The sequence below is a fragment of the Lepidochelys kempii genome, chromosome 9 (assembly GCF_965140285.1).
Source record: "Lepidochelys kempii isolate rLepKem1 chromosome 9, rLepKem1.hap1, whole genome shotgun sequence".
In the NCBI taxonomy this organism is placed as follows: Eukaryota; Metazoa; Chordata; order Testudines; family Cheloniidae; genus Lepidochelys; species Lepidochelys kempii.
This window is the reverse complement of record NC_136388.1, coordinates 57,031,008-57,053,573: the sequence shown is the minus strand read 5'-3', so window position 1 is coordinate 57,053,573 and position 22,566 is coordinate 57,031,008. Positions and strand designations below refer to the sequence as shown.

At 45.9% G+C, this 22,566-nt stretch overlaps 1 protein-coding gene across 1 annotated transcript in view; it reads right to left on the bottom strand.

The window, feature by feature from the left end:
* Window positions 1–715: 715 nt before the first annotated feature.
* ZNF185 (zinc finger protein 185 with LIM domain) overlaps window positions 716–22,566 on the bottom strand; it is a 130,985-nt gene continuing 109,134 nt past the window's right edge. Inside the window, exons 21-25 of the mRNA XM_073360542.1 lie at window positions 7,361–7,462; window positions 3,778–3,846; window positions 2,178–2,243; window positions 1,603–1,705; window positions 716–814 (exon numbers count right to left, since the gene is read on the bottom strand). Of these exons, the coding sequence (XP_073216643.1) occupies window positions 716–814; window positions 1,603–1,705; window positions 2,178–2,243; window positions 3,778–3,846; window positions 7,361–7,462 (439 nt within the window). The remainder of the gene's footprint in view (window positions 815–1,602; window positions 1,706–2,177; window positions 2,244–3,777; window positions 3,847–7,360; window positions 7,463–22,566) is intronic.

The window sequence follows — 22,566 nt, the reverse complement described above, 5'->3', positions numbered from 1 at the left end:
ACTGTGAAGCATGTGTATATATCACCAGAGAGAGAGAACCATTTCTGATCTCATTGCAATGGCTGAGGCCACTCATTTTATCTTATGTTTATGCCTTTTATTTCAAGCTAGCTACCAAATAAAAGAAAATTAAAAAATAAATCTAGTTCCTTTTGGGTTGGCAAAAAATATAGTACAGTATCTTAGATTTAGACTTTTCATACTGCTTTTGACCTGCAAAATCTTCAGAAACAGGAATCACTTCACCCACTACTGCAGTGCTGCCACGTCTAGGCTGGAATGTGGCAACTGTTTAACAGTGCACAGTAACACTACACCTCAGGGTAGTACAGGAAATGAGGAGAAATGTTGTATCCAGCTGATACTGAAGAAGATACTACCCATGTGTAACTGCTACTTCATTCACTAATCAAGCCAGGTTTCTGCTTGATTTGACCAACTGAGATCAAGATTTCTTCATTACTAGAGAGTGTACCCAGGAAATGCTCCTCTGGATTAGCAATACATTTCTGTAGATCAGGGACTCGGAGTAACAACGTAATGGTTTGGGCTCAGTGCCTTCCATTGTGGGTACACAGGAAGATTTTTGTGTAGAAGAGATGCACAGAATTGTTGGCCACCCAATAACTGCCAGTGTTAGTGTTCATCATTCTTTATGCTCACCATGAGCTAGTGTCCATCCAGTCATGCTAACCCTGGAAAAAGTGGCACTCACCTAGAAGAGCTTCTCATAGCACTGGTCACAGTGGACAATGTCACGATGAATGAATATTTTATCCAGGAGGTCTCCCATTGCCTTATGGCAAATCCCACACTGTGGAAACAAAAACGGGGTTGGATGGTTACCAGAGCCCTATTTAGAAGCATATATATGAAGAGGATTGAGAAATGAGTGGCAATCTCTGTATTTTTTAAGTGAACTTAAAACTGGTGAAAGGTGCTGGATTAATGGCCCTGAGGTCTAAAAACCTCTGCTTCTGTAAAGAACAGGTACAGCACAAGCCATATCACAGCAAGCTCCCCATATACACCTCACCACCTCAATGTACATCAACCTTGAGGAATGTACATCAACTTCAGTAAGAGAGGGAATGTCAGTCTCCATAACACATCCCAAACTTGGCCTCTCTGATTGGGATGCTAATTGTGTGGTCGACGTTTTAATGCAGACAATAGTCAACTGTGAATTAAGGCCACCAACTAAATTCAGATAGCAGATACCTACCAGATAGCAACAAGTTTCAGTCACTATTGGATATGAAATAGTGATCTACTATTACAAACCCTCTGAGCCATCCAATGCCTGACAATCAATTTGCTATTTAATTTCATTGGATTATAAAATCAGTTCAATCAACAATGAGATCTTCTAGCTCAATAATTAGTTTATACAGTGGCCCAAGATAATTTTTGTGGGCACTTTCAAAATTTGTGGCTACATGACTTCCTACTCCAAGATGGACCCAGATCTCTTTTAATCTGCTTTTAATCTGAAAGTTTGAACAAATATTGCCTTATGATCACTTTCCCAGCCATGAGTCCCCTCCAGTTCCATTACATACTAACAAGTAGAGAATGACCTTTAGTAATAATGTCCCTTACCCTAAAGCAGTATTCATGGCAGTAAACATTGAGATGTTCTATCATTATCTTAGGGCAGTCTCGGATCTCACGGCCACAGTAAGTGCAGACACCTTCACATGACCTGTGGGGTTGGAGAGGAAAGGACTCGAATCACAACATCACCACACCTCAATAACACAAACAGTTCCTGTCCCTGACTAGGAGCAAAGGCAATCTTAGGTGTTAATCAGCACTACCATGCAATACAAAAGTGGACATCCATCCATATGTCTTGGCTGTGCCAAGAGCCAATACAGACACATCTGTGGTGTAGCAGGATTGCCAGAGTTCAAGGGAAAAGATTCCTCTGTTGTTACCCCAAAGCAGCATGGCAGCAGGAAGCACTGTTTTAATACCATCCCCAGTAACTCTGTGGCTGATGCTCTTTATTCTCCTTGGACGGTTCTAACCTTCCTTACAAGGAAGGCAAAGAAAAGGACATTATTTTACTGAACACCTAAATATGATATAAAAGACCATATACAGTAAAGCCTCAAAGAATGTTTCTTTATAACATCCCCTTGAAATCACTCCACTGCAATGAATTTTCCTACCTCTGGAAGGCACTGCTGTGCAGGTAGCTTGCTCTCTCTATGTCAGACAAATCAATCAGGCTGTCACTGGAGAAGAAAGAGAGAGATCATTACTTGACAGTCACATGTAGGAGCGGAAACATCAATCATCAGTGCAGAGCATCCAGAAATTCTAATTGGGTCACAGTGCTGCTGAGCAACTTCCCAGCTGCCTTGTCACTGACAAGAGGGTTGTCCCTTGTCAATTAAATATCAACAGACATTTTCTTAAAAGTGAGTGCTGTGCTGGTGAAAGGCAGCAAAGTGTCATCACTGCAGACTGAACTTTCCCATACGGGCATGTACTGCATGAGGGGCAGCAGAGCAGAAGCTTTCCCTGCTCTGGCGCCAATGTGCCTCACTCTCAACCCAGAGGGACCACTCTGATGATGAGACAGAGTAATTTAGGCTCTGTGGCCCACCTAGTGCCTGGCCTTTCTGCTAAGTATGCTAACGAGGGTGCTAACCAAGGTATATGGTTTTGTAAACTGTGCGGAGGGTATGTATACAGGAAAAGCTGTGTACAGGCTGGCTTACCCAGCTAGCTTGAATCCAACTAGGAGGATAACTGAAGAGAGTGTAGTGCGGGCTTCAGAATGGGCAAGCGCTAGCATCTATGCCAAGCCCATACTACGCAGTCTGAAGCCCAAGTTGTGCTGCCTTCACTGCTATTGTTACCCACACTAATTGGATTCAGCTTAGTTCAAACAGGCTAGCTTGTGCACAGCTTTTGTTGTGTACAAGCTAGACATATCCTGAGACCACATATCCTAAGACCACTAACTCATTGGCCACTGGACAGACTGGGGTGAAATTCTGGCTCCACTGAAGTCTGAAAAAACTTCCATTGATTGCAGTGGGGCCATAATTTCACACAAGGTAGCCTATTAACATTTTAGGATATCATTAATATTGATTATAGTATAACTCCCAATACCTACCCAATGTGGTAGGCACTCCATAGACAAATAAAAATCACAATCCCTGCCCCAGTGAGCTTCATGTTTGTTTACTTTCTTAAAGACATTTGTGTTAGAAACACTATGGGTACCTGAGCGAATGCTGATATTCCAAATATAAAAGCACATCTCTAAGTCACTGAGGTCTGCTTTTGAGACCAGAATAGCTAGAAGCTGACAATGGTTACACTGCTGTGGCCAGCAGGTTATAAACTCTAGTGCTGTACTGCGTGAGGATAAAAATACAACAAGCATGCATTTTAACAGGATGTTAATGTTTACCAGGTGAGCATAAATAGAAAGCAAAGAGAGCCAAATACTGCTCTCAGTTATACTGGTGAGAATCTGGAATAACTTCACTGACTTTAAACAAAATTTAAAACACATTGTGAGTTTTTGCTTGAAAATAGATAATTTTCAATAAAAAATGGTCCTATTTTTGACAGAAAACACACTACAAATCTGTTTTTGCACCAAATCCAACCACTTTTGCAAATATGCAATGAAGCCCAACAGCATCAAACACTGAGATTTTGGAATTTCAGTGTGACTGTTTCACTGCCCTAACCCAACAGATGGAGTTCTGCATCTCCACTGTGGAGTGAGTCATGGACTGCTCATACCTGCTGTAGTGTGGAGTGGGAGATAACTCACGGCTGTTCACGTACTCCTTCACAAAGAGGATCCCTTTGCTAGAAAAGGATGGAGACAGTAACAGAAACATTCAATCAGAGGAGTCAGGAACGAATGGAAGTGTGAGAGAGACAATGTGCGTGTGCGTGTGCACATGCGTGTGCATGGCAAGGAGGAAGGTGGGATGTAGGTGCTATTGGATTATCACTAAATCTCAATTTACATTCAGTTTGGCCATTTCCAACAATCTCAGGACTTAATAGTCATTAGCTATCTCTTGCTCTCTCTGTCCTTTAACATTAAAAACCTACTACTTTAGTGATATTTCGAATTATTGTAATTTCTAATTGATGGTTATCCTTTGTGTTGTTTTTCTTGCAGATCAGGAAACTGAACGTCCTTGCATTTGTCCATCCCCACACTTTGTATGCTCTCTTCAAAGTGACCTGCCCCCTGTGTGTCTGTACCTCTGTCACAGATCCTACACAAGACATCATTCCTGCCAGAGCCTGTGAGAATGAGCTAATTAGAGGCCGAGTTCAAGCAACCCATCTTTCTCCATGGTTCATTTTCATGGCTGCCTTTGGGCTACGACTAATCCTTTCTTTTTATGTGATCAAATTAAGCTGTGTTCCAGCTAAGGAAAGAAAAACAGAGCCTTTTCCTTTTGCATAGACTCTTCCAGAACCAGCATCTCAGATGAGCACTCTCTGCTTGCATAGTGATAGTTGTCATAAACGTGTGGCTCTATGCCAGGGGCACTTCAACACTAGCCAACAGACGCCCACATTGGCATCTTAGCAGGAGCTTGAAAGCTGCAGATAATTTGCATTAAATGGACCGATTTCAGCTTTAAGGTGCAACCTGTGGAGACTACAAGTGCCAGCATGCAATACCCTGGCTTGGCCAAGTTTATCCGACTAGGGCACTGTGGTCCTGCAGGCCAACCTTCTATAATAAAGCTACAGGTGCCTATATGCTACATTGGCCTCTGTGGCTGTATTTTGGCCTTGCCTACAGGATGCTATGCCTTTACAGAATCACCCCTCCTCAAAAGTGAGTCCAGCTTGATAGACTGGCCTGTGACCCAAATGGAATCAGAGCTTTCCAATCTGGGGCTGAGTGAGCAGGGCAGGAAGGTTTGCAAGTTGCATCACTTCATTAGGTCATTCCATATTTCAGAGCTCATAAAGTATTTATCAGCCACATGAAACAGGGAACGGATGGCCAGGATCCCCTGGGGGACTAACTTGAAGGGGAAAGGAGTCCAGGAGAGCTGGCTGTATTTCAAGGAATCCCTGTTGAGGTTACAGGGACAAACCATCCCGATGAGTCGAAAGAATAGTAAATATGGCAGGCGACCAGCTTGGCTTAATGGTGAAATCCTAGCGGATCTTAAACATAAAAAAGAAGCTTACAAGAAGTGGAAGGTTGGACATATGACCAGGGAAGAGTATAAAAATATTGGTCGGGCATGTAGGAATGATATCAGGAGGGCCAAATCGCACCTGGAGCTGCAGCTAGCAAGAGATGTTAAGAGTAACAAGAAGGGTTTCTTCAGGTATGTTGGCAACAAGAAGAAAGCCAAGGAATGTGTGGGCCCCTTACTGAATGAGGGAGGCAACCTAGTGACAGAGGATGTGGAAAAAGCTAATGTACTCAATGCTTTTTTTGCCTCTGTTTTCACTAACAAGGTCATCTCCCAGACTGCTGCGCTGCACATCACAAAATGGGGAAGAGATGGCCAGCCCTCTGTGGAGATAGAGGTGGTTAGGGACTATTTAGAAAAGCTGGATGTGCACAAGTCCATGGGGCCGGATGAGTTACATCCGAGAGTGCTGAAGGAATTGGCGGCTGTGATTGCAGAGCCATTGGCCATTATCTTTGAAAACTCGTGGCGAACCGGGGAAGTCCCGGATGACTGGAAAAAGGCTAATGTAGTGCCAATCTTTAAAAAAGGGAAGAAGGAGGATCCTGGGAACTACAGGCCAGTCAGCCTGACCTCAGTCCCTGGAAAAATCATGGAGCAGGTCCTCAAAGAATCAATCCTGAAGCACTTGCATGAGAGGAAAGTGATCAGGAACAGCCAGCATGGATTCACCAAGGGAAGGTCATGCCTGACTAATCTAATCGCCTTTTATGATGAGATAACTGGTTCTGTGGATGAGGGGAAAGCAGTGGACGTGTTGTTCCTTGACTTTAGCTTTTGACACAGTCTTCCACAGTATTCTTGCCAGCAAGTTAAAGAAGTATGGGCTGGATGAATGGATTATAAGGTGGATAGAAAGCTGGCTAGATTGTCGGGCTCAACGGGTAGTGATCAATGGCTCCATATCTAGTTGGCAGCTGGTATCAAGTGGAGTGCCCCAAGGGTCGGTCCTGGGGCCGGTTTTGTTCAATATCTTCATAAATAATCTGGAGGATGGTGTGGATTGCACCCTCAGCAAATTTGCGGATGATACTAAACTGGGAGGAGTGGTAGATATGCTGGAGGGGAGGGATAGGATACAGAAGGACCTAGACAAATTGGAGGATTGGGCCAAAAGAAATCTGATGAGGTTCAATAAGGATAAGTGCAGGGTCCTGCACTTAGGACGGAAGAACCCAATGCACAGCTACAGACTAGGGACCGAATGGCTAGGCAGCAGTTCTGCGGAAAAGGACCTAGGGGTGACAGTGGACGAGAAGCTGGATATGAGTCAGCAGTGTGCCCTTGTTGCCAAGAAGGCCAATGGCATTTTGGGATGTATACGTAGGGGCATAGCGAGCAGATCGAGGGACGTGATCGTTCCCCTCTATTCGACATTGGTGAGGCCTCATCTGGAGTACTGTGTCCAGTTTTGGGCCCCACACTTCAAGAAGGATGTGGATAAATTGGAGAGAGTCCAGCGAAGGGCAACAAAAATGATTAGGGGACTGGAACACATGAGTTATGAGGAGAGGCTGAGGGAGCTGGGATTGTTTAGCCTGCAGAAGAGAAGAATGAGGGGGGATTTGATAGCTGCTTTCAACTACCTGAAAGGGGGTTCCAAAGAGGATGGCTCTAGACTGTTCTCAATGGTAGCAGATGACAGAACGAGGAGTAATGGTCTCAAGTTGCAGTGGGGGAGGTTTAGATTGGATATTAGGAAAAACTTTTTCACTAAGAGGGTGGTGAAACACTGGAATGCGTTACCTAGGGAGGTGGTAGAATCTCCTTCCTTAGAGGTTTTTAAGGTCAGGCTTGACAAAGCCCTGGCTGGGATGATTTAACTGGGAATTGGTCCTGCTTTGAGCAGGGGGTTGGACTAGATGACCTTCTGGGGTCCCTTCCAACCCTGATATTCTATGATTCTATGAAACAGAACAGGTGAAGTCTACTCAGTGGGCCAAATTCTAGCTTTATCTTCTATCTCTAAGGTGGCTATCACCACAGTATCTAAGCACAGTGTATGCTTACAGGGCTCCCATTTCACTGCAATAGGAGCCATTCACATGCATCAAGGACAGAATTTGGCTCTCTGTGAGGATCTGTGCATGAGAAGAGAAGTGCTCAGGATAACAAACACAGGTTAAGTCTTCTCCACTCTTTACCTTGCAGCGCTGGGGTTGGACTTGTGTCCCATGGCTGATGGGCTGTGGTACTGAAAGCTGGCAGTAGACATGGAGATCCTCTCACTTGAAGCTGAGGGAAGCCTGCCAAGAGAGGGAAAAGGCTACAAACACATGGAACCTGAATTGCAACAGGTGTCAGGTCTGTGTGCTAGGAGAGAATGGAAAAGCAAGAACACAATGACATTGTTTCAAAGGTGTGGGACAATATTAAGTCCCTCAGTTGCATGAAATAGCATCCTGATTTATATTTTGTCACAGGTAACACAGGCTCCTGTCCCTTCCCACACCTGACACACACAACATCTTAGAGAGAGGAGTAGCTTCTCAGGTGATTAATCCTGGGGCAGCACAGTGAAGGGAGGGTCAACTAAGAACTTCAAAAGACCAAAGTGTCATATAGAATCATCTAGCTATCTCTGTGATGGGAGAGCCATGGCCAAGTGGACAACCAGCACACAACACTGTACAACAGGAGAGGGAGAGAAACTACCTGGCCAGGTCCTTGGCACAAACTTTTAGCTTTAGAAAAAAAATGCAATGGGACCATAAGTGCCCATAGAGAGTAGAGTGTACTATGGTTTTTAAGATGTCACCAGAAATAGCCATGCCTAGCAACCTGAATGAAACATAACTAATCTGCCTTAGAAGGATAAAGGGCAGAGTTCATCCTGCCTAGAGTAAAACCTTGTGGCTCCAGGATATCTAGGAATTCCATGCCTGATGTTCATACCTATATGAAGTCCCTTCTGGGTGTAAACTACAGACCCAATACTCACAGCCTGCAGGTCATGCACCCTACAGAGTGTCATGCTGTGCTTGTATGGGCTTAAATGCTGTAAAGTACTGTAGAAAAATCCACCCAATATATGAACTGCCATCTTCAACAGTCCAGTGGCATTTCTGGAGCCAATCTGACTGATCACTGGCTTTCTGGAGCTAGGGTACAGTGGGGTTTGCACTGCATATGGGAAGTCCACAAATGGAATGGCAAAGAATCTTGTGTAGATGAGGACATACCACAGACCCATCCTGTGTAGCATCTGCTGGGAAGAACTAATCCAGATTAAAGACAGTCCTGTGCATCTCAGTGGGTACAAGTGGTTCTTGTAACTGCAATCATTTTCCAGAGAATTAGCGATCACATCACCTTCATGACATCTCTCTGCCTTGAACTGGAGGTTAAAGATCTCAACTCTGCTTCCTGGCTCCCATCCCAAAGCCGCTGACTGCAGGCTTTTCCCATGGCCATCACCAGCCCCATCCCTTTACTTTCTGGTGTTATACTCCATGCATGCTGTGACTTCCCTGTGACATAGTTACAATATTGTCTCTAGAATGGAAGTAGTACTTGTTTGTGACAGGGTGTACCTCCCCTGCACTGGCACACAGAGATTAACTGTGCATTGCAGGCCGAGGAGGACACGCCCCTCTGCTTCAGCAGGCTGCTGAAGGGAAAGGATACAGATTGCAGGCTCTGTCTCTGGAGCTGCTACATGCCCCAACTACAGATCCAAGATGCACCAAGCCCCAGACAGATTCCAGGCTGCCTGCAGAACCCAGAGAAGGGACCGAGCCAACAGCAGCTGCATTGGCCAAGGACCCCAGAGGCCCAGGGGAACAGTGAACCAACACCAAGGAAGACAGGGTAGGAAACAGCCCAGGGGACTTAGACATTGCTCTGGTTGGAGAACCAGGGAACAGGTCAGTGTGTTTCGGGGGGATCCCCGCTGACTCAGTGGCGAGCGACCCTGGGTTGGGACTCGGAGAAGCAGGGAGGGCCTGAGTCCCCATCCCGGGTGCCACACACCCCTAGATGGCACCCCACTTCCCCAACAGGCCAACACAGGCCCACGGACATGGGCAGCTTTATTGACTCCTGCCAATAGGCCACACAACCCCACAGAGATGGGCTATTCCATTGACTCTGGCCATAGGGCCACATAGCCCCATGAGGAAGAGTACCTTCATTGACTCCAGCCACTAGGATACCTTGTATTATAGTCAGGATCACCAGCATAGGACCTAACTGGCTGTGGTACATCCTTTCCCTTTCTTTGGACCAGATGGTACCTGACACCCCATGACAGGGTGTACCTACACTGTTATAAAGAAGCAATACAGCCTCAGAGAATGAACGTTAATGTGTGATGAAGAATCCACAAACATTCTGAATACTCATTATACTTCCTCATCCCCATCCCCCCAACACTGAAATTGAAATCCTCAAAACACACTGATTTAAAACATAATCCAGCTAACGGCAATGCCCTGGCCATGACTTCTGCCAGGGGTTCAATAGGAACAGGCCCACTATGCTCAAGATATTGAATGAACCAAGTGATAGCACACTATTTGGCCTCACAAATAAGGGTTTCATCCTGCTGGCTCCTTACTTTCCCATATTGGAGTCGAATTCATTGTGCCCTCTGGCTCTCATATCTGATGTCCCTGGGCTACTTCTCCCTTCATAACCTGGGACAGATCTGTTACGGAAGCAAGAAAGCCCAATAACAGCTCCTGGACATGACATGTAGCAATTCAGGTGTCAGTCAATTCCAAATATTTTGGCTCAGTGGAGATATTTTAGCTCCTTTTCTGCCCTTCCCTGCTTCACACACCCAAGTTCTGCAATGCAGCAAATCATTCAAGCAATCACTCATGGCGATTGGGGGAAGTCCCGGATGACTGGAAAAAGGCTAATGTAGTGCCCATTTTTAAAAAAGGGAAGAAGGAGGATCCTGGGAACTACAGGCCAGTCAGCCTGACCTCAGTCCCTGGAAAAATCATGGAGCAGGCCCTCAAGGAATCAATCCTGAAGCATTTAGAGGAGAGGAAAGTGACCAGGAACAGTCAGCATGGATTCACCAAGGGCAAGTCATGCCTGACTAATCTAATTGCCTTCTGTGATGAGATAACTGGTTCTGTGGATGAGGGGAAAGCAGTGGACGTGTTGTTCCTTGACTTTAGCTTTTGACACAGTCTTCCACAGTATTCTTGCCAGCAAGTTAAAGAAGTATGGGCTGGATGAATGGATTATAAGGTGGATAGAAAGCTGGCTAGATTGTCGGGCTCAACGGGTAGTGATCAATGGCTCCATATCTAGTTGGCAGCTGGTATCAAGTGGAGTGCCCCAAGGGTCGGTCCTGGGGCCGGTTTTGTTCAATATCTTCATAAATAATCTGGAGGATGGTGTGGATTGCACCCTCAGCAAGTTTGCAGATGACACTAAACTGGGAGGAGAGGTAGATATACTGGAGGGTAGGGATAGGATACAGAGGGACCTAGACAAATTGGAGGATTGGGCCAAAAGAAAGCAGTGGACGTGTTGTTCCTTGACTTTAGCTTCTGGGGACTTGTTCCTTGACTTTACCTAGGGAGGTGGTGGAATCTCCTCCCTTAGATATTTTTAAGGTCAGGCTTGACAAAGCCCTGGCTGGGATGATTTAATTGGGGATCGGTCCTGCTTTGAGCAGGGGGTTGGACTAGATGACCTCCTGAGGTCGCTTCCAACCCTGATATTCTATGATTCTATGATTTGAGGTTCGAAGGCCATGTAACCAGTTCCTGCAAGAGCTAACACTAATACTTGATTACTATCTTGAGGCATCTCTTGCATAGCTGCCTGGAAATTGACCTGTCTTGAACTCCGTTGGAGAAATGAAGTATTTTTATGCCCATTTTATAGATCAGGAGCTGAGGCACAGAGAGATGAGATGATTTGCCCAAGGACACAGAAACGCAATGAGATAAAGTCATGAATCATAGGGTTAGAAGGGACTGCAAGGGTCATCTAGTCTAACTCCCTGCCAAGATGAAAAAAAGGTCAGGCTGGCCACCTCGATGCAGAACCTCACACTCTCTTCTTTTGCTGAGGAGCTGGAAATCAGAGACTCTTGTTGGCTAAGGGCACAGCTTCACTCCCAGAAAACACCCCAGCATGCTAAAGCTAGGGATTGAACCAGAGACCTTTCAACCTTCAGTGTAACACTCATCCAATAGAGCTACTTCGGCAACTAAATGAGCCCACATCTCCCAAGTCCCAGTCCAATGTCTGAACCTTGCTGCATTCTGTGATGTCTGGTAACACTACTCCACATGTTACTGCTGCCAATCGGTACAAAACAGGCTCCCATAGCTTGTTCTCCAATTACAGACCACAGTCTACAGGATGCCTGGGCCTGGGCATAAGACTCAACTTTGCTTTCAGACCCCTAGCCACACAGCAGCTTACTCTAGGTATCTCCAAGGTCTTTCCATGACCATTCCTAACTCCCTTTCCTTCTGGTGTTGTAAACTTGGTTGTCCAGATATGATGGGATCCTCTGACTGAGCTGTGACATGCTGATGTTGTATTGCTGGCAGTTCAGATATGAAGGCATCACATGACAGGTCTCTATCATGCTGAAAGTACTCTGTCTAGAGTGGGAGTTGGACCTGTTAAATATTAGAGTCACTGCAGCCTGTAAAGTCCCCCAGAGAATGAATTTATTTGCTATGCTTAATTTTGCAACAATTAACCCATAAAGAGTCATAGTCTACATTTACTCCCACAATCCTAGAGCTGAACTTCCCAACACAGTACGTGGATGCAAAATTCAGTAGTGCTATTAGTGATGCTCTGATCAACCCGGTTCCAAGGAATTAAACATGATCAAGCACATTCAGGAAGTGAAATCCTAGTTCTCTTGTCATTATTAATAGATGTATACAATCATACAGAGGGAATTTTGCTATTGACACTGGTGGGGTCAGGATTTCATCGAGGGTATGTATCAATTCATGGAAACAACAGGGATGAAAAGCCAAGATCCAAGATAACAAGCAAGTGGTTGATCCCACCGACTCCTTACTTTGCTGAGTTTAGGTCAGGCTCCTTGTGCCTCCTGGCTCGCGGACTCTCCTGACTCATCTCTCTGCTACTCAAAGTTCTCTCTTTGTAATCTGGAGCAATCCTGGTAAAGGAGGAAAATGCCTATGAATGCCTTCAGCACTTGTATCTGAACCAGTCAGGGGTCAGCTCAGTACACTGAGAAAGAGGGGTCAAACCAGACTACGTAAAGAGTGGTAAGTAGCTGCTGTGGCAAGGCATCTTCTCGGTCTCACCAGCCTGCACTGTTTTTAGCCTTGGTGAGATGGGCTTGGCTGCACAGGGGCAGTCTGTCCTTCTCTCAGCCAGTGTTTTGGGCTTGTTTTTCCTCCCTACATGGTTGGGCTACTTGGGTCGGCAAACAGTGCACCCTCGAGAGGCCCAACAGCATTGCCATGCTTGATTCTGAATCTATGTTTTACTCTGAAATGGAAAGGTTGTAGCGACAGGAACCACCTTGTTACTCTTAAAAAGAAAAGGAGTATTTGTGGCACCTTAGAGACTAACCAATTTATTTGAGCATAAGCTTTCATGAGCTACAGCTCACTTCATCGGATGCATAAAGTGGAAAATGCAGTGAGGATGTTTTATACACACAGACCATGAAAAAATGGGTGTTTATCACTTCAAAAGGTTTTCTCTCCCCCCACCCCTCTCTCCTGCTGGTAATAGCTTATCTAAAGCGATCACTCTCCTTACAATGTGTATGATAATCAAGGTGGGCCATTTCCAGCACAAATCCAGGGTTTTACAAGAACATCTGAGGAACAGTGGGGAGGGGGGTAGGAAAAAACAAGGGGAAATAGGTTACCTTGCATAATGACTTAACCACTCCCAGTCTCTATTCAAGCCTAAGTTAATTGTATCCAATTTGCAAATGAATTCCAATTCAGCAGTCTCTCGCTGGAGTCTGGTTTTGAAGTTTTTCTGTTGTAATATCGCAACTTTCATATCTGTAATTGCGTGACCAGAGAGATTGAAATGTTCTCCGACTGGTTTATGAATGTTATAATTCTTGACATCTGATTTGTGTCCATTTATTCTTTTACGTAGAGACTGTCCAGTTTGACCAATGTACATGGCAGAGGGACATTGCTTGCACATGATGGCATATATCACATTGGTAGATGTACATCCTCACTGCATTTTCCACTTTATGCATCCGATGAAGTGAGCTGTAGCTCATGAAAGCTTGTGCTCAAATAAATTGGTTAGTCTCTAAGGTGCCACAAGTACTCCTTTTCTTTTTGTGAATACAGACTAACACGGCTGCTACTCTGAAACTTGTTACTCTTGCGTTTCTTTCTTTGTTTTGGTGCATCCACTTCAGAGAGGCATGGTCAGTGACAAGGGTAAACCTCCGTCCAAGTAGGTAGTAGCCTAGGCTTTCCATGGCCCACTTTACCGCCAGGCATTCCTTCTCTACTACGGCATATTTTCGTTCTCTGGGCAGGAGTTTCCTACTGATGAACAGAACTGGGTGTTGTTCTTCTCCAACCATTTGCAAAAGAACTGCTCCCAACCCAACCTCAGAGGTATCGGTTTGTAAGATAAACTCCTTCTCTGGTAGGTGCAGAGGGTGGTCTGCAGATCTGCAAAAGCCTCAGCCGCACTGGTCCATCTTACTATGTCTGGGCCACGGGCTTTTGTTAGGTCTGTTAACGGGCATGCCCAGTAGCAAAATGGGGGATGAAATGCCTATAGTAACCAACTAGTCCTGGGAATGCTCTGACCTGTTTCTTCCAGTCTGGTCAGGGCCAATTTTGTATTGCCTCTAACTTATTCAGCTGGGGCTTCACCATGCCCCTCCTGATGATATACCCGAGGTATTTGGCTTCTGCTATCCCAGTCATGCATTTGGAGGGATTTGCAGTCAGCCCCGCCCCCCTTGGGGTGTCCAGGACTGCTTCCACCTTCTCCAAGTGTGTCTCCCAGTCTGGGCTATGTATAATGACGTTGACAAGATAGGCGGCCGCGTATCTGCCATGTGGCTGCAACAGCTTATCCATGAGACATTGGAAAGTTGTGGGAGCCCCATGTAAACCAAAAGGGAGGACAATGTACTGATACAGTCCCTCTCGTGTTGAAAAGGCCATCTTCTCTTTGTCCAGGGGGATTTGCCAATAACCCTTGGTCAGGTCAAGAGTGGACAAAAATCGTGCTTTTCCCAATCAGTCAATTAGCTCCTCTATCTGGGGTATACTGTACACATCAAATTGGGACACCTCATTCAGTTTCTGGAAGTCGTTGCAGAACCTCATACTGCCATCGGGCTTAGGTACTAGGACAACTGGACTGGACCATTGGCTATGAGACTCTTTAATGACTCCTAACTTCAGCATTTTCCTGGCTTCTGTCTTGATCTCTTCTCTTTTTGCCTCCGGGATCCGGTATGGCTTGACATTCACCTTCACTCCAGGATCTGTGAGGATATGATGATGAACCTTGGTAGTCCTGCCTGGCTTTTCCAAGAATACGTCCTGGTTGCTTTTGATCATGTTGATCACTTCAGTTCATTGGACAGGGGTCAATTCCGGAGATATTCCCACTTGGCCATGCCGGTTGCTTTCAGGTAGTGGCGACCCTAGAGTAACCACATGAGCTTCTTTGTCTTGCCACGGTTTCAACAGGTTTATATGATACATCTGTTCTGGCTTCCGGTGACCAGGCTGTCGGACCTTACAGTCAACCTCTCCAATGGCTTCTATTATCTCGTATGGCCCCTGCCACCTGGCTGGAAGCTTGCTCTCCGCTGTGGGTACAAGCACCATTACCAATCTCCCACCTGGAATTTTTGGATCGTCGCTCAGCGATTGTAGTATGTCTGTTGGGCCCCTTGTATCCTCTTCATGTGTTCCTGTACTAAGGGGGAGACTTGGGCTATCCTGTCTTTCATCTGCAACACATGCTTGGTGATGTTTCTCCCTGGGTTCAGCTGTTCTTCCTAACCCTCTTTGGCAATGTCCAGGATGCCACGGGGGTGGCGAACATATAACCAGCTTGAATGGGGAAAACCCAGTTGAAGTCTGAGGAACCTCCCTTATAGCAAACATTAGGTACAGCAGCAGGGAGTCCCAGTTCTTCCCATCCCGGCTCACCACTGCATAAATTCTGGGCCAAAAAAACCTCTGTAGAATTCAGTCGAGGGTTTTATCTACCCCTAAATGCCTCCCAAACAGATGGCTGTGGGCTAGATCCAGCACACCCCTCTGATGCTTCTACAGTATTAAGAGCTGTTCCATGACTTGCTCTTGGACCCGGACTACTCTGTATAGCAGATCCCTCTTTATCATATAATATGGCCCTGGACCCTTGGTTCTCCCTTCCACAGGAACCCCATTCACCTCAACTACTTCTTTGCGAATATTGTTATATATCGGATCATTGGCCTGATCCTGCCCAAAATTCTCCAGTGAGGGTCCAACTGGCCCAAACTCAGGGGGATCTATTTCCGTCTCCCCCTTGGGGGTGTGTGGGGGGGTCCCTGGGGAACTGGATCCAGCTGCTGGTTCATCGACCCCCTGTATCGTCCCCTCATCAGTTGGGCCAACGCTCTCCCCTACGAGTGTAGGCTTTTGGTTCTGGTCCAACATTCTCGTTCCCCTCCTCTTATCTGCCCTCCTTTCCCACTGAGTCTTCCTGGAATTCCCAGGGGGAGAGAACAAATCCTGGGCAAATTAATGGAAGATCGGGAGGGTGCTAACTATCAAGGTCATCCCATTGCTCTTGGGATTATTACCTTCTTCTGCCTCCTCTCCGGGGAGTAGGCTGCCAAACCCTGGGAAGTCTCGTCCTATGAGGACTGGATATGGGAGTTTCGGGACCACCCCCACCATCACCTTACTGGGGTTTCCCAGGACTTCTATTTTTACCGGGATGGTCGGGTAGTAATTGACATCCCCATGTACACGGGATATTCCTGTGCGTTTGGCCCGGGATAGTTGGTCTTGCCCGACTAGTTTTCCCGAGACCAGCATGACCGCGCTTCTCGAGTCCACTAACGCGGTGGTCTCTATGCCATTCATTTTAACTGATCTAGTATACCCATGGGGGACCATCGCAACCCCTACTAGATTTATTAGGTTGCATGGTCCTCCTAGATCGCCCAGGTAGCATTGCATGGGCTCTTCTAGGTTCGGGCATTGGGGAGCTGTATGCCCTATTTCTCCACATGCATAACATCTGTACCCTGCTTGGGGCAGCCCCCTATTTTTCAGGCTGTTGGGCCTCACCCCCCGAGGCTTTCTCCCCAAGTCCCCAAGTCCCTCCGCGATCTCTGGTCACTCTTCAGCCTCCTTCCTCCTCTCCATAGTTCTACCCGGGGCTATGGCAATTCAGGCCCTCGGCGTAGAGACTTGCCTCCTATTCCGGCGCTTTCCTTCCCCGGTGGTCCAAGAAAGTTCTTTGGCCGCTAGGTGTCTCTCTACGAGGGCAACTAGCTCGTCATAGGAGGAGGGATCATTTTGACTGACCCATCCTTATATGTCCGTCTCATGTACCTGTCCAAAACTATGATTTCCACAATTTTCTCCAGGCCATGGGTCTCAGGGAACAGCCACTTCTGGACTAGGTGGATCAGGTCAAACAGCTAGGACCTCGGCACTTTGCTGTCCTGGTATTTCCACTCATGGAACCACTGGGCCCTTATAGCTGTCGTCACAGCAGACCTTGCCAGGATCTCTGCCTTCAGCTGGGAGTAATCTTTAGCTGCTTCTGTTGTCATGTCAAAATATGCCTTCTGGGCCTCCCCACACAGAAAAGGAGCATGGATGCTAACCCACTGGTCTTGGGGCCAGGCCTCCCGCAGGGCCATTCTCTTGAATGGAAGGAGATATGCCTCTACGTCGTCGTCCATCATCATCCTCTGTAAGTAGCTGCTTGCCCACAGGAGCTGGGTCCCATGGGGACCATGCGTCAGAGTGGTCAGGGCCTTTAGCTGGTTCACAACCACATGCAGGGTGGCTCGATCCTGGGCTGCCTGGCTCATCAATAATTGATTCGTCTCCTGCTGTATTCACACTGACTCCTGCGGGGTAGCCATCTGAACCCTGGTAGCCTCTTGTTGGCTGCAGTGTCCTGCACCAATGCCTTCAATACAGCCTCCATTTTTTGTTGTTGTTTTTGGGGATGATTTACCCTGCCCTGAGATGGTTTGCCATGAATTCTCACTCACAGATCCCACTCTGACACCACATGTGGCAAGGTGCCTGCGTTGTTTTTAGCCTTGGTGAGATGGGCTTGGGCTAAAACAGTTCCTCTTGGCTGCACAAGGGCAGTCCATCCTTCTCTCAGCCAGTGCTTTGGGCTTGTTTTTCTCCCTTATGGGAGGGAATACAGTCTCCCCTCCTGGAGAGGCTTGCTCCCTTGCTGTTACTCGCCTACTGGTAGCTTGACTCCTTTTCTCTCTCCCCCCCCCCCCCCCACATCCTCCCAACAGGGGAGGGTTTAAAAAAATCTCAGGCAGCCCTGAGTTGGAATCAGCTGATCCTCATTGATCTCAGGTAACTCCCTCTCAGCTGACCCTAATTCAGGGGTGGCCAGCCTGAGAAAGAGCCAGAATTTACTAATGTACATTGCCAAAGAGCCACAGTAATACATCAGCAACCCCCATCAGCTCCCCCCCGCTCCCTGCTCCCAGTGCCTCCCAGCCACCGACAGCCCCGCCTCCCTCTCCCTCCCTGCACCTCCCCCTCCCTCCCTGCACCTCCCGATCAGCTGTTCCGTGGCATGCAGGAGGCTCTGGGGGGGAAGAGGGGAGGAGCAAGAGCTCGCAGGCTCAGGGGAGGGGGTGGGGAGGGGTGGAGTGGGGGCAGAGCCTGTGGCAGAGCCAGGGGTTGAGCAGTGAGCACCCCTCGGCATATTGGAAAGTTGGCGCCTGTAGCTCCAGCCCCAGAGTCAGTGCCTATACAAAGAGCCACATATTAACTTCTGAAGAGCTGCATGTGGCTCCGGAGCCACAGGTTGGCCACCCTTGTCCTAACTGATCTCTGCTATTTTCACAACAGGAGGAAAGAGCTGTAGAGACGTCTTTACTTTAGACACCAAAATCCATAATTCTTATGAAAACACCAATATTCAATCTGAATATTCATCAATACAATAGACTCCCATTGGGGTTATGGTTTGCTGGTTTGCTGCCATGAGAGAAAATACATTAGTCCTAGCTAGATGTTCCGTACTTGCCTGATGCTAAATGGTTGGTAAGAAACAGGTACTTCCAAGATACAGAAACAAAACATAGCACTCTTATCTAGCACTTTTCATTAGTAGATTTCAAAGCACAAGGGAGCTGAATCAAGCGATTGTGAAGCTCTGAGAACCAGCACTGTCTCGACCACAATGTCATGATGAGAATTATTTTGGGGTGATCTTGCTTCTGTTTGAGAATAACCTGTAGGATGAATGAACCAGGGATGAGACCTGATCCCCATCACAAGAGAAAGGCATTGGTTAGTGAACCTGGCCTGGGAATCGCTCACGAGCAGATTTAATTACCGGATTTAATTACTTGTTGTCTTTCATTGTGAATAGGTCGACTGCTGGAATACCCCAGGTTTGAAAGATGGTCCTCAGCACACTGTTCTAGAAGAACCACTCAGGATTCTGGGAGAATCTCCTGTAAGTGAGTGGCAATGAGAGTAATGTCTTCCTTGATGCAAAAATCCCAGAGTCTCAGCACTTCTTGGCAATGCTGATTGGACCGTGCCCCTCCTTGTCGGTTTACACAGTATATTGCGGTTGTATTGTCGGTCAGTATCAGGACCAACAAGCCCTTGATGTGAGGGAGAAAAGCACAGCAAGCCTTGTGAACTGCTCAAAGTTCAAAGACATTGATATGAAGAGCTGCTTCTCATTCTGTCCATAATGCTTTGGTTTGTAAGTCCCCTAGATGTGCAGCCCACCCTATCAGAGAGGCATCTGTAATGATTGTCTGATTGTTAGGGAGCAAGAAAACAGTACACCTCCACATATGTGTTCTGATCCATTCAATCTAGGGACCATACAACCACAGGAAGAACCTGGACCAACTTGTCTAGGGGGTGTCTGGTTGACCGACTAACATCAGCCACCCTTGAAGGATGCTCAGGTGTAGCATGGCACAAAAGGTCACATAAGCATGTGGACTATTAGCATTAAACCTCCTTGGACAATGGTGGTAGGGTGAAAGTTGAGAGATAGGCACAACTGGTGAATGGTCTCAAATCTGTCTTGTGAGAGAAAAACCATCTAATTCATGGAATCAAGTAGGGCCTCAATGAACTTGATTTTCTGCATCAGGTTTAATGTGGATTTTCCTTTGTTCAGTATGAGTCCCAGACCATCAAAAAGATGGAAGTTCAACTGATGGAGACACAGGCTGACAGCCCAGCTCTTTCCTGAGTACCTGAGGAGTCCCAATGATGTTCTGAGTCCTTCTTTGCAGAAGAAGAAGAAGAAGAACTCTTCTTTGGCCTCAAATGGCTGCAATCTCTGTGTGGGACCTCTTTTCATAGATTCATAGATATTTAGGTCAGAAGGGACCATTATAATCATCTAGTCTGACCTCCTGCACAACGCAGGCCACAGAATTTCACCCACCACTCCTACAAAAAAAACCTCACACCTATATCTGTGCTATTGAAGTCCTCAAATCGTAGTTTAAAGACTTCAAGGAGCAGAGAATCCTCCAGCAAGTGACCCGTGCCCCATGCTACAGAGGAAGGTGAAAAACCTCCAGGACCTCTTCCAATCTGCCCTGGAGGAAAATTCCTTCCCGACCCCAAATATGGCAATCAGCTAAACCCTGAGCATATGGGCAAGATTCATCAGCCAGATACTGCAGAAAATTCTTTCCTGGGTAACTCGGATCTCACCCCATCTAATAGCCCATCACAGGCCATTGGGCCTATTTACCATGAATATTTAATTACCAAAACCATGTTATCCCATCATACCAGCTCCTCCATAAACTTATTGAGTTTAATCTTAAAAGTCAGATAGATCTTTTGCCCCCACTGCTTCCCTTGAAAGGCTATTCCAAAACTTCACTCCTCTGATGGTTAGAAACCTTCGTCTAATTTCTAGTCTAAATTTCCTAGTGGCCAGTTTATATCCATTTGTTCTTGTGTCCACATTGGTACTGAGCTTAAATAATTCCTCTCCCTCTCCGGTATTTATCCCTCTGATATATTTATAGAGAGCTATCATATTTCCCCTCAACCTTCTTTTAGTTAGGCTAAACAAGCCAAGCTCCCTGAGTCTCCTTTCATAAGACAAGTTTTCCTTCCTCGGATCATCCTAGTAGCCCTTCTCTGTACCTGTTCCAGTTTGAACTCATCCTTCTTAAACATGGAAGACCAGAACTGCACACAGTATTCCAGGTGAGGTCTCACCAGTGTCTTGTATAACGGTACTAAAACCTCCTTATCCCTACTGGAAATATCTCTCCTGATGCATCCCAAGACCATATTACCTTTTTTCACAGCCATATCACATTGGCAGCTCATAGTCATCCTATGATCAACCAATACTCCAAGGTCCTTTTCCTCCTCCGTTACTTCTAATTGATGCGTCCCTAGCTTATAACTAAAATTCTCGTTATTAATCCCTAAATGCATGACCTTACACTTCTCACTATTAAATTTCATCCTATTACTATTACTCCAGTTTACAAGGTCATCCAGATCCTCCTGTAGGGTATCCCTGTCCTTCTCTAAATTGGCAATACCTCCCAGCTTTGTATCATCCGCAAACTTTATTAGCACACTCCCACTTTTTGTGCCAAGGTCAGTAATAAAAAGATTAAATAAGATTGGTCCCAAAACCGATCCTTGAGGAACTCCACTGGAAACCTCCCTCCAGCCTGACAATTCACCTTTCAGTAGGACCCGTTGTAGTCTCCCCTTTAACCAATTCCTTATCCACCTTTCAATTTTCGTATTGTTCCCCACCTTATCCAATTTAACTAATAATTCCCCATGTGGCACGGTATCAAACGCCTTACTAAAATCTAGGTAAATTAGATCCACTGCGTTTCCTTTGTCTAAAAAATCTGTTACTTTCTCAAAGAAGGAGATCAGGTTGGTTTGGCACGATCTACCTTTGTAAAACCATGTTGTATTGTGTCCCATTTACCATTGACTTCAATGTCCTTAACTACTTTCTCCTTCAAAATTTTTTCCAAGACCTTGGATACTACAGATGTCAAACTAACAGGCCTATAATTACCCGGATCACTTTTTTTCCCTTTCTTAAAAATAGGAACTATGTTAGCAATTCTCCAATCATACGGTACAACCCCTGAGTTTAAAGATTCATTAAAAGTTCTTGCTAATGGGCTTGCAATTTCTTGTGCCAATTCCTTTAATATTCTTGGATGAAGATTATCTGGGCCCCCCGATTTAGTCCCATTAAGCTGTTTGAGTTTCGCTTCTACCTCAAATATGGTAATGTCTACCTCCATATCCTCATTCCCATTTGTCATGCTACCATTACCCCTAAGATCCTCTTTAGTCTTATTAAAGACTGAGACAAAGTATTTATATAGATATTGGGCCATGCCTACATTATCCTTGACTTCCACTCCATCCTCAGTGTTTAGCGGTCCCACTTCTTCTTTCTTTGTTTTCTTCTTATTTATATGACTATAGAACCTTTTACTATTGGTTTTAATTCTCTTTGCAAGGTCCAACTCTACTTGACTTTTAGCCTGTCTCACTTTATCCCTCCATGTTATGACCTCAATAAGGTAGCTTTCCTTGCTGATCCCTCCCTTCTTCCACTCCCTATATGCTTTCTGCTTTTTCTTAATCACCTCTCTGAGATGCTTGCTCATCCAGCTTGGTCTACAACTCCTGCCTATGAATTTTTTCCCCTTACTTGGGATGCAGGCTTCCGATAGCTTCTGCAGCTTTGATTTAAAATAATCCCAGGCCTCCTCTACCTTTAGATCCATAAATTCTTCAGTCCAATCCACTTCCCTAACTAATTTCCTTAATTTTTGAAAGTCAGCCCTTTTGAAATCAAAAACCCTAGCTGCAGATTTATTTTTATTAATCCTTCCGTTCAGTTTGAACTGAATTAGCTCATGATCACTTGAGCCAAGATTATCCCCTACAACCATTTCTTCTATGAGGTCCTCACTACTTACCAAAACCAAATCTAAAATGGCATCCCCTCTAGTCGGTTCAGCAACTACTTGCTGAAGGAATCCATCAGCTATCGCATCTAGGAAAATCTGAGCCCTATTATTATTACTAGCACTCGTCCTCCAGTCTATATCTGGGAAGTTAAAGTCTCCCATGATCACACAGTTTCCATTAGTATTTACTTTATTAAA